Source organism: Bombina bombina, chromosome 2 (genome assembly GCF_027579735.1).
Source record: "Bombina bombina isolate aBomBom1 chromosome 2, aBomBom1.pri, whole genome shotgun sequence".
Classification (NCBI taxonomy): Eukaryota; Metazoa; Chordata; class Amphibia; order Anura; family Bombinatoridae; genus Bombina; species Bombina bombina.
Window position 1 is genome coordinate 620,790,511 of NC_069500.1, and position 12,994 is coordinate 620,803,504.

Consider the following 12,994-nt stretch of genomic DNA (forward strand, 5'->3'; position numbering starts at 1 on the left):
GAATCCATGAGTATTTATGTTTTATTGCCATTCTTACATCTTATGTACAAGAAATATTTAGAAGATTTATAAGAAATATTTTTCTGATTCTATTTTAAAGGCTTTGTCTGACTTCGTGCCTTCTAATAAAATTTTTAGGTCTTTTTCACTTCTTTTTTAATTATTGAAGTTTCAAATGAACAACAACATACTGTTTTATCCTTCTCTGATGATGTTTTTTCTCTTTCAGAATTTTCTTCTTCAGATATTGACACTAACAAATCTACTTTTTTATTATTTTTTTATTAAAGTACATTTGTTCTTTGTTGAAAAGGTGTTGATTATTTTGGATATTAAGGTAACTAGTTCTTTAAGACTAGCTGACACTATTTCTGCTTATTTATTCTTCTGTGTTTTCAGAATTTTTCTTTCCAATTCCTCATACTAGGGAATGGAATAGGCTGAGAATTTTCTTTTATTCCTTCTTCAAAGGTTTTAAACTATATTCTTTGCCAGCAGTTAAATTCAATTTGGAGGGTTCTCCAATTTATTGGGGCTATCTCTACTACTAATGATGCTATTGTTTCTATAGCAAAATAGTATTTATTTTCCTTTAGATTTTTGTATCTTATTTATGGAAAATTATTTAGTTTCAGGTACTTTTCTTGGTCCTGTGATTTATTTGGATGTTGCAATTGCTTAATTTTGGTTCTGTTTACTTTAAGATCAAGTATCAGATTATGATTTATTTTAGCATTCTTAAGGGACAACATTTACTAGACTAGGTGCTGTTGCATTTGTCTTGTTGTTTTGCATTTATTGATTATGCAATTCCACTGAATTGACTGGTCCTTTAACTGGACTATCATGCTAATAATTTCATTTGTGTCTTCATTTTATTGAATATTTTCGCAAATGTGGGTTAATCTATGTCTTTAGCTATTTTAGCTAGAAGAATTTTGTGATTTAAAAAAAATAAAAAATAAATCCATATTTCTTAACTGTTACTCTGGTCTTCTAGATTGAGTTCTAAGACTAAAACTTTAAGCTTATACTAGTTTGGTTGTTCTTGTTAAGGAACGAATTCCTGAATTCTTTCCCAAGTAACATGTTTATAATTGGAAATTTTTCAGTTCAAAATCAGCTCCCTAATATTGCGATGTACGTGCCGTATTCCAGCTTGGCTGGCAAGGGGCAGGTTAAGCTTTCTTTGATATTTATTTGGTTCTATTCAGTCCAAATTTCTTTGATTTTATTCCAGTAAGGCTAACACTCTCTTTAAGTGTGTTTGGGTTCTATATATTTTGGGTACTGTTGAAGCATGGCTGGGCACCCATGGGGTTCAAGCGCTGCTCAGACCTGGAATCTTCTGGGGTATTTCTTCCAGTTCCATTTTTAGGAAATGGGTTTTGGAGTTTTATTCAAACTATTCTGCCTTTTTTTGGTCAGTGATAGCATTATTTGTTTTCATTAGATACAATAAATGCATATTTTCATTTTTCTGTTTTCATTCAGATTATTTTCTGAGGATGCGGAATCTCATATGATTCACTTGCTCTTCAGGACATAGTTAGAGAATCTTTTTTTCAAAAGCTCTTGATTCCTCACACAAGGGTCACCTTTTTTAGGTTTCCAGATAGTTTGTGTCACTGTCTTTGTCTCTATCAGACAAGGGACAATTTTATTGTGTTCCGTTTGTCGGTACCTTTAGTCTCTTATTTCCTTCAGTTGCTATATATGCATAGAGGTTTTAGGTCTTATGGCCACAGCATTGGATTTAATTCCCTTTGCTCATTTTCAATAGAAAGAACCTTTTCCAGTCTTTTATGCTGAATTATGGTGCAGGGATTCTAGGATTTCACATTTTAAATCTTCGAATCCTAATATTTATCTCTTGATTTGATGGTTAAGATCACCATCATTTAGTTCTACAGGTCTCTTCGTTTCTTTCAACCTGGACCATGATCTCTACAGATGCGAGTCTTTTTGGTTGGGAGGCTGTCTGAGGATCTCTGTCAGCACAAGGGGTTTTGGAAATCTCAGAAGGCAAGATTACCATTTGATATTTTAGAACTCCGTGTTTTCTCAGAATTTTTCAGTTAGTTTCTTTTTGAAGACGAGACGTTTAATGTTTTTCAAACAATATCACTACTATGGTGTATGTCAATCATCAGAGTAGGACTATCAGTCCTTAGGTTGTGACAGAAGTGTCTCGGATATTAGCTTGGGCTAAATCCAGCTCCTATCTAAATTCTGTGGGGGGGTTTTCCCAGGTATAGATATTTGGGAAGCGGATTATCTCTGTTAATCCAGCTTTTCCTTCGGGAGAATGGTCTCTCTTACCCAGATATGTTTTTCATCTCATCTGAATAAAGAACTTCCCAGGGGCCTATTAAGGTCCGGGAATCTTGAGGCGGAAGTAGTGTATGCATTGACATTTCTTTGGAGTTATCTTTTTGCCTATTTCTTTCCGCCTCTAGTTCTTCTTCCAAAATTCTTATGGTGTATTTGTTTGTTATGCTGGTAGTTCCAGCATGGCCTCTCAGGTTTTGGTATACAAATCTCATTCGGATGGCCAGTTGCCAACGTTGGACACCTCCGTTTAAACCAGACCTTTTCTTTCTCAAGGCCATTTTTTTCCATCAGGATCTCAAATCATTACATTTGAAGGGATGGAGATTGAACGCTTGGTTTTTAGTCATAGAGGTTTTTTCTGACTCATTGATTAATACTATGTTTCAGGCTCATAAATCTGTCTCTAGAAAGATTTATATTGAGTCTGGAAGACCTACTTTTCTTGGCATTCTTTTAAAATTCATAGAACTTTATTATTTTTTCAGGTTGGTTTGGATAAGGTTTTGTCTTCAATTCTTTGTTAGGACAAATCTATACTCTTTCTGTTCTTTTTTCACAGAAAGATTGCTAATCATCCTGATATTCATTGTGTTGTACAGGTTTTGGTCCATATCAAGCCTGTCATTAATTCAATCTCTCCTCTTTGGAGTCTCAATTTGGTGTTGAGGGCTTTACAGGCTCCTCCGTTTGAAACTATGCATTTTCTGAACGTTAAATGACTTTCTTGGAAAAGTATTGTTCCTTTTGGTTATTTCTTCTACTAAAAGAGTTTTTGAGTTATCTGCTCTTTTTTGTGAATATCCTTTTCTTATTTTTCATCAGGATAAGGTAGTGTTACTTCCTGATATTCATAATTTTTTTCAGGTTTTGATTCGTATCAAACCTGTCGTTAAGCCAATTTCTCCTCCTTGGAGTCTTAATTGGGTTCTGAAGGTTTTTCAGGCTCTTCTATTTTGAGCATATGATTGCTCTGGACATTCATTACTTTCATGGAAAGTATTGTTCTTTTTGGACATCTTTTCAGCTAGAACAGTTTTTGTATTATCTGTTCTTTCTTGTGAATCTCCTTGTTCTGATTTTTCATCAGGATAAGGTGTTTTTTTTGTTGTTTTTTTTGCTGTCCTCATTTAAATTTTCACCTAAATTGTGAATTCTAACAACATCAGTGGAGGAATTATTGTCTTTTCCTTGTGTCCTAATCCTAAGAATTCTTTGGTAAGATTCTTACATTCTTTAGGATGTGGTAAGAGTTTTTAAATATTATGTTGAAGCTACTCAGATTTCAGATAGACTTCTAGTCGTCTATTTGTTATCTTTTCTGGTTTTAGGAAGATCAGAAGGCTTCTGCCATTTCTTTGGCATCTTGGTTAAGCTTTTGTTTCATTATGCTTATTTGGAGTCGGATTATTCCCCGTCTCAGAGGATTACGGCTCATTCTACTAGGTCAGTTTCTACTTCCTGGGCTTTTTAAGAATGAAGCTTCTGTTGGTCAAATTTGCAAAGCAATGACTTGGTCTTCTTTGCATATTTTTACTAAATTCTACCATTTTTATGTTTTCTCTTCTTTAGAAGCAGTTTTTGGTAGATTAGTACTTCAGGCAGCTGTTTCAGTTTTGATTCTTCTGCTTATAATTTCAGTTTTTTTCATTATTAAAATTGAAACTTTTGTTTTGGGTAGTGGATTAATTTTTCAGCGGAATTGGCTGTCTTTATTTTATCCCTCCCTCTCTAGTGACTCTTGCGTGGAAGTTCCACATCTTGGGTATTTATATCCCATACGTCACTAGCTCATGGACTCTTGCTAATTACATGAAAGAAAACATAATTTATGTAAGAACTTACCTGATAAATTAATTTCTTTCATATTAGCAAGAGTCCATGAGGCCCACCCTTTTTTTGTGGTGGTTATGATTTTTTTGTATAAAGCACAATTATTCCAATTCCTTATTTTTTTGATGCTTTCGCTCTTTTCTTATCACCCCACTTCTTGGCTATTCGTTAAACTGATTTGTGGGTGTGGTGAGGGGTGTATTTATAGGCATTTTAAGGTTTGGGAAACTTTGCCCCTCCTGGTAGGAATGTATATCCCATACGTCACTAGCTCATGGACTCTTGCTAATATGAAAGAAATGAATTTATCAGGTAAGTTCTTACATAAATTATGTTTTTTTTCACAGCCAGAGCAGCTTCCCCCACCCGGAGATCCTCTCTTCACACCTCATCAATGACTAATCCGGCTTCCTCCAATCATGGCTTTCCCCCCCAGGGGAGTCATTGCCTGAGGCCATGCCGTGATTAGTCATTGATGACGTGTGAAGAGAGGATATCCGGGTGAGGAAAGCTGCTCTGGCTGTGAAAAAAACAAAGGTAAGTTTTTAATCAAAACTGCTGCTTTCTAAACTTTGATGAATGAAAGTGCCCCTGTTTTCAATAGTATTTTTAAAAACCGGGCTTTCATTCATCAAAGTTTACCTTCACTTTACCCTCTGTGCAATCCAGTTCCTCCTCTTCTATGGTTTGGCTTTATATAAAAACAGGAAGGGTAAAAGTCACCTGAGTACTTTTAAATAGCTTCTGGTGTATCCAAGTGGAAGCCTATGTGATAACCCAGATGTACAAGTTTATAGGGATTACAGTGGAGGAGCTTAAACTGCATCTCTTAGACAAAAACAATGCATACAATCATGGTAGTCATCTCAGAAAGGGATAAAATGTTCTTCTACATTTAAATAAGTGGTTATTAAATGTGTGTGCTGCTCTATGAGATATCTTCTAAATGTGTCCAACAATTTTAAACACATATATATGTCTGACAACCAGAGGCTAGAGATGCATTGAAGAGTCATTCAACACCCTAGACCAAGACTCTTCAAACCACGGGTCATGACCCATTACTGGGTCGCAATACCATGTGTAATGGGTCGCGATGAGATATATGAGAGTGTGGTATGGTGTGTGTTTTATGAGAGTGGGGTGTGCGTGTGTATTTGTGTTTTATTACCTTTTACAACACTTTTCAAGTTTGGCTACAATCGGGAATTACGCACACATTTTAGTCACTGTCCCAAAAATTGCATCTATCTTGTTGTATATTACTTAAGAACTTTTCAGGTCAAACATAAAAATAGGTTTGCGAAAATATGTGGTATCGTTGCACTGAGTTTTGGGAAAAAGTTTGAAGAAAAAGTTTGAAGAACCCTGTCCTAGACAACCAAGCATCATTGATTTCTAATACAATTAATAAAGTATTTGGCGAACACAGGCGAAGGAAGGTGTCATGCTATAGACCCCTTCAAAAGTTGATAATCCCTAAATCCTGATGCCCTAGGCCGAAGTATGCCCTTAATAATAATTGTCATAAATGATGAAAACTTAATGCACTAGACACCAAGGAACCTTTGCCATACATATTACCAAAAATAAACCAACACATATTTAAGATCTTATATTATAAATAAGTATCTTTCTCTTTCGAATGATCAGTTACATGACCCATTGGATACATAAATAAATAATGATAAAAACATTTTCACTGTGATATTCAAATTGCCATGGTCAGACAAATAAATATTTAAAAAAAATGGATAGAAGAATTTATTTTTGCCAATGAGTGAGGCTCATATTCAGAGACTCACAATATTGGTTAGTACACTAAACTAGGTTTCTGATGGGAGTCATTTATAAGTAGCCATAGTATTTACAATAAAATAATGCTATATTATCATTATGAATGACAATAGAACATGTAAAAGGATAAATCCAAGCATACTTTATTACTAATTTCTTTAGTGTCAGGGATCATCTTTGTGTTTTGAATAATCTAATCGAACAGTTAATTTGCATTTGCAGATCTGTGCTTGGACTTGCAAAAATGTTAACTGTTCAACTCCCACAACAGATAATTATAGTCATCCCCAGAGTGCCAAAGCGTTAGTGAGCCAATCACTAATGGCATATGTTCAGCCTAGCCCGTGTGCAGCGTAGGAGAGTAAATGTAATGCTGACATGGTGCAGGGGTAAACACATAGGTATAGGCAAGCAATAGTGCACTAAATGAATGAAGCATTAGAATATTTTCTTGCAGCTTTATCCATTTATATGAAAACTATGGGCAAATTTGTCGGGCCTAGGGTTCTTATCTGTTGTCAAAATATATGTTCCTATGTTACAATAGTAGTTGACATTTTAGTAGTTTAGCAAAAATGCCAATGTGATTATATTAGATGCTAATGTCTTTTAAAATCTGAGCACAATGTATTTTGTTTTAGTTTATTATTTTTTTCTCTGATACGTTTGTACAGCGCTGGGAATGTTTGCCTCCTGATGGTCAAATTATTAATTACATCTTTATTTACATGCTTTATTTATTAATATTTATAATAATAATAAATTAGCCAGAAACTGAAATATAGAAGTTAACATGGCAAATTGGTCTTATGTTGACCGTTCCTTTTTAAGCATTTTTGGAGTTCATATTGATCCATTTCAAAAGGAATCTATGTACGTTTAATAACATGCTCTTTTTTTAAATAAACTGTTAATCTGAGGCTTTTTCTTTAACTTGCCCAATGTTTACTGTAAGTTTTTAGTGACTGACGTGATGATGTTTGTCTTATAGAGCAACCAGGAACAGGTGCTTCTTCAAGGTGAAGACCGTTTATATTTGAACTGTGGGGATGCATCTCAGACACAGAATGTGAGAAGCTTGTCACCACACAGTGGTAGGGGCACTTTCACTGACGGGAGGGTAGATTCTCAGGTCTTGAGCACTTTACTAGGACACCGGCACTGGCATGTTGTTCAGGTAGGTTAGCAATTCCAAATGCAGAGTTTACTATGTGCTGCTCTGTAGGGGAAAACCTTAGAAATATTATGGAGATTGATCAAACATGGACACTTTTTTTCTTCATATTTGCCTTTCCCATACATGCTTGTTTTCCTTTTCACCAATTTTACATGTACCTTTAATCAGTTTCCCACAACCTGTCCACTAAACCAGTGTGTTCTCAGTAGTAATTTACTATAGCTTGTCACCTTAGTCATATAAATACCTGTTCCTTGGTGCCTGTCTTATAAATCAAAAAGCAAAAAAGGAGGATAAGTAAGAGAACAGTGGGTTTATACAACACATAAAAACTGAATATACCTATATGCAACTTCTTTCATTTTTCATGTATCACCCTTTGGCTTAGGAGTGTGCATGTGTCTATGGCAGCAGTGTTTGCAACATTGTTTATAGTAATTTTATACATAGTTGCAAACACTGCTGCCAGGTGGTTAAAGACACGTGCACGCTTCTGAACTAACCTAGGATTACTCTTGAAGAAATGGCCCCAAGAGAACTAAGCAAAATTGATAAATATAAGTAAATTGGAAAGTTGTTTAAAACGTCATGATCTATCTAATTTTGACTTTACTGTCCCACTTTAAAATCCTCTTTAGATACAGCTGTGTGAATAGACTCATATTTTCTGCATTATTATTTAGAGGGAGTGAATATCACCTGGTTAGTCATCTTCGTCCTTAGTAACACAGTGCTAAGTTGTAGCCTGGACGGCTGATATGAAGTTTAAAACTTGTTGTGCCCTTTTTTTTCACTCTCAATTTGTTTTCTGCTATAAGTGATTCTTTTAGCCATTGGGAACTGACAATGTATGTAACCAACATTTTGAATTCCTTATATAAAAGGTCAAGACAAATAACTAAAATTATGTAGTTTTAATACCGAATATACTAATTCTTAAATCATATTTTCTTTCTTTAGATACACAGCACTTATCTAGAGAGTAACTGGCCTATCAGGGTGAGTTTTTCCATATCTGTTTGTGAGGAACTTCTATTTTCCATTTTAAGCAATGAAGATATTGCCTTTTGGGTACCACTTTTATGAATTAGCAAAATTTAAAGATAACTGTCCCTAATTGGCCACAGCAGAGAAAAATGCCTAAGTTACAATATATCAACACCCATTGCTTTATAGACTCTAAGGGCTCAATTTATCAAGCACTTCTGCCTATGACTGCAAGTTCTCACAAGAGAACTTGCAGTCAGTATTTATCAAGCAGTGGTCATTAGGCTGCTGCTTCCTAGACTCTTCTCCACCTCTTAGGTGGAGAATTTCAATCTCCCTTGTCGCGTCTGACCGGGGAGATCGACAGCTCCTGCCTGCGCGTGATTGACTGTGCACGGGTAGAGGGCGGGATTGCACACGAGCGCAAAATAGCGCTCTGTGCAAATCTTAAATTCCGGCAGCGGATTGCTGCCTGCCAGAGGCAAGCTGTGGTGGACAGGGGCACATATGTACGCCCCTGTCCGCCCCAGCTTGATAAATCGAGCCCTAAAAGTTTACACTTATTCTCTCGATATTTAAACAGCTAATGAAACTTTAAAAAATACATCTACATGTTATTCTCAGACTAATCTTTTCTTTGAATGCATTATTCTTTCTTGCATTTTTTTAGTGTATAATTTCCTTTTAAAGTTATTTTGGATTTTTTGTAATATATCTAAAGTTGTTTTATAGTAATTTAAAGATTGGATTTATGTTATTATTAGAATTTGTCTTTTTGAAAAAATATATTGTGTAGCTTGTTTTTCTTTCTTTTTTCCTCACTTATAAAAAGCTGGTAAGAAGAACAGTTTGCCTTCAAATCAAAGCCAAGGTTCTTTTGTAAGCTAAAGATGTCTCACTGCAGGAGTGCTCTTCATTGTTAATAAACCAGGTGTACAAATGCAGCTTAGTTCCCACTGCTGCCTACTAGTAAAGGCAAATAAGAGAAACAGTTCACTGCAGCCAGCAAATTAATTATGTGTTAATGCTACATGTGCAGAGAAGGGAATGAGCTGCTGCTTCTTTTTTGCTTTATGTTTGAGTAGCCAATTGAAGTATGGGAAAAAAATAATTAAAATGAAATTTTTGCGCACTGCTGACAATCATTTGATGCACCAGCCAAGTGTGCCAGGATCCATGTGGCCGTAAGAGTTTTTTTTTTTCTTCCCTTTTTAGTATTCGGCCATAGACAAGACTGGGCAAAATGTTGCAGTCGCTGGCAAGTTTGGTTTTGCACATTATTCCCTGCTCACCAAAAAATGGAAGCTGTTTGGAAACATAACTCAGGTATTATTATCATCATCATTTTCTGGTATATGTTTATACAATTAAATAAGATAGTTTACATAAAAATACGATATCAATTTTAAGTAAGTTCTTTACCTTGTACAACCTGATCTGAGCTGAAACAAGAAACTAATAAGGCTGCACACATCCTAAGCGTGCTGTCAGGGAAATCCAGCGGTTTCACAGTGCATATGTATTACATTATAACTCAGGTCATCTCAGGAGTAAGTATAAGGCACATCATTTTAGACTTAAAAGCTGCTTAAAACTGTGTAGTTTAAAAAAAAATCTACAGGAAATAAGTTGTATGCAATATATATTGTGGCAAAATACCCACATGAAAAAAGACTTTCAAGTCCAACACCAAACATACTGATGCTCTGTGCTCTGTATGAAAGATTATGTAGGAAAAAAGTAACTGAAGATCAGAAATGATTTACATAGTACCCTTGAATTCTAAACCTTCAGTCTAAACAAACATTTTCTGGGTATACATATATTTCTCTTGTTAAGTGTATCCAGTCCACGGATCATCCATTACTTATGGGATACTAACTCCTCCCCAACAGGAAGTGCAAGAGGATTCACCCAGCAGAGCTGCTATATAGCTCCTCCCCTAACTGCCATTACCAGTCATTCTCTTGCACCCAACGAATAGATAGGATGTGTGAGAGGACTGTGGTGATTATACTTAGTTTCATACCTTCAATCAAAAGTTTGTTATTTTATAATAGCACCGGAGTGTGTTATTCCTTCTCTGGTAGAATTTGAAGAAGAATCTACCTGAGTTTTTCTATGATTTTAGCCGGAGTAGTTAAGATCATATTGCTGTTTCTCGGCCATCTGAGGAGAGGTAAACTTCAGATCAGGGGACAGCGGGCAGATTAATCTGCAAAGAGGTATGTAGCAGCTTATTATTTTCTGACAATGGAATTGATGAGAAAATTCTGCCATACCGATATAATGTAAACTCAGCCTTAAATGCAGTAGCAGCAACTGGTATCAGGCTGTCATGTATGTATATTTTACACTTCAGTATTCTGGGGAATGGCACTTCACTGGAATTATACTGTATGCATAAAACTTTAGCCTAATTTGCAGGGACTAGCAACAGGCTTTTTAATAACACTCAATTTATTAATGTTAAACGTTTTTTGCTGGCATGTAAAATCGTTTAATTTTCTGAGGTACTGGGTGAAAAAATGTTTTGGGCACTATTTTTTTCCACTTGGCAGTCGTTTTATTTAATTTATGACAGTTTACTGATCTCTCTCACTGTTATTCACTCACAGCAGAGCTGTGAGATTGTAGTTGACTGTGATAAAAAAACGTTTATTTCTGTATTTTTTTTTTTTCTGCTATCAGGGTTAGTTATCCTTTGCTAATGGGAGCAATCCTTTGCTAAAATTGTGTTTTTTTTACAAAGATTTGATGCTATAACTTTTCAGTTTATTAATTTTCAACTGTCATAACTTTTTCTGTGCTTCTTATAGGCACAGTACGTTTTCATATTATAGTAAATTACTTGAAAAGTATTTCCAAGTTGCTAGTTTATTTGCTAGTGTGTTAAACATGTCTGATTCAGAGGAAGATATCTGTGCTATATGTGCTAAAGCCAAAGTGGAGCCCAATAGAAATTTATGTACTAACTGTATTGATGCTACTTTAAATAAAAGTCAATCTGTACAAATTGAACATATTTCACCAAACAACGAGGGGAGAGTTATGCCGACTAACTCGCCTCACGTGTCAGTACCTGCATCTCCCGCTCGGGAGGTGCATGATTTTGTAGCGCCGAGTACATCTGGGCGGCCATTACAAATCACATTACAGGATATGGCTACTGTTATGACTGAAGTTTTGGCTAAATTACCAGAACTAAGAGGTAAGCGTGATCACTCTGGGGTGAGAACAGAGTGCGCTGATAATATTAGGGCCATGTCAGACACTGCGTCACAATTTGCAGAACATGAGGACGGAGAGCTTCATTCTGCGGGTGACGGTTCTGATCCAAACAAACTGGATTCAGATATTTCAAATTTTAAATTTAAGCTGGAAAACCTCCGTGTATTACTAGGGGAGGTGTTAGCGGCTCTGAATGATTGTAACACAGTTGCAATGCCAGAGAAAATGTGTAGGTTGGATAAATATTTTGCGGTACCGGCGAGTACTGACGTTTTTCCTATACCTAAGAGACTTACTGAAATTGTTATTTAGGAGTGGGATAGACCCGGTGTGCCGTTCTCACCCCCTCCGATATTTAGAAAGATGTTTCCAATAGACGCCACCACACGGGACTTATGGCAAACGGTCCCTAAGGTGGAGGGAGCAGTTTCTACTTTAGCTAAGCGTACCACTATCCCGGTGGAGGATAGCTGTGCCTTTTCAGATCCAATGGATAAAAAGTTAGAGGGTTACCTTAAGAAAATGTTTGTTCAACAAGGTTTTATATTGCAACCTCTTGCATGCATTGCGCCTGTCACGGCTGCAGCAGCATTTTGGTTTGAGTCTCTGGAAGAGACACTTGAATCAGCTCCATTAGATGAGATTACACACAAGCTTAAAGCCCTTAAGTTAGCTAACTCATTTATTTCAGATGCCGTAGTACATTTAACTAAACTTACGGCTAAGAATTCCGGATTCGCCATTCAGGCACGCAGAGCACTGTGGCTAAAATCCTGGTCAGCTGACGTTACTTCTAAATCTAAATTGCTTAATATACCTTTCAAAGGGCAGACTTTATTCGGGCCCGGGTTGAAAGAAATTATCGCTGACATTACAGGAGGTAAAGGCCATGCCCTGCCTCAAGACAGAGCCAAACCTAAGGCTAGACAGTCTAATTTTCGTTCCTTTCGTAATTTCAAAGCAGGAGCAGCATCAACTTCCTCTGCACCAAAACAGGAAGGAGCTGTTGCTCGCTACAGACAAGGCTGGAGACCTAACCAGTCCTGGAACAAGGGCAAGCAGGCCAGGAAACCTGCTGCTGCCCCTAAGACAGCATGAATCGAGGGCCCCCGATCCGGGAACGGATCTAGTGGGGGGCAGACTTTCTCTCTTCGCCCAGGCTTGGGCAAGAGATGTCCAGGATCCCTGGGCGTTAGAGATCATATCTCAGGGATACCTTCTAGACTTCAAATTCTCTCCCCCAAGAGGGAGATTTCATCTGTCAAGGTTGTCAACAAACCAAATAAAGAAAGAGGCGTTTCTACGCTGCGTACAAGATCTTTTATTAATGGGAGTGATCCATCCGGTTCCGCGGTCGGAACAAGGACAAGGGTTTTACTCAAATCTGTTTGTGGTTCCCAAAAAAGAGGGAACTTTCAGGCCAATCTTGGATTTAAAGATCCTAAACAAATTCCTAAGAGTTCCATCGTTCAAAATGGAAACTATTCGGACAATTTTACCCATGATCCAAAAGGGTCAGTACATGACCACAGTGGATTTAAAGGATGCTTACCTTCACATACCGATTCTCAAAGATCATTACCGGTATCTAAGGTTTGCCTTTCTAGACAGGCATTACCAGTTTGTAGCTCTTCCATT

The 12,994-nt window shown here is 36.7% G+C and overlaps 1 protein-coding gene across 2 annotated transcripts in view; it reads left to right on the top strand.

The window, feature by feature from the left end:
• Positions 1-12,994, top strand: part of RIC1 (RIC1 homolog, RAB6A GEF complex partner 1) — a 514,431-nt gene that overhangs the window by 440,412 nt on the left and 61,025 nt on the right. For both annotated transcript variants that reach the window (XM_053702556.1, XM_053702557.1), the window contains exons 12-14: positions 6,953-7,138; positions 8,099-8,137; positions 9,341-9,451. In XM_053702556.1, the coding sequence (XP_053558531.1) occupies positions 6,953-7,138; positions 8,099-8,137; positions 9,341-9,451 (336 nt within the window). The remainder of the gene's footprint in view (positions 1-6,952; positions 7,139-8,098; positions 8,138-9,340; positions 9,452-12,994) is intronic.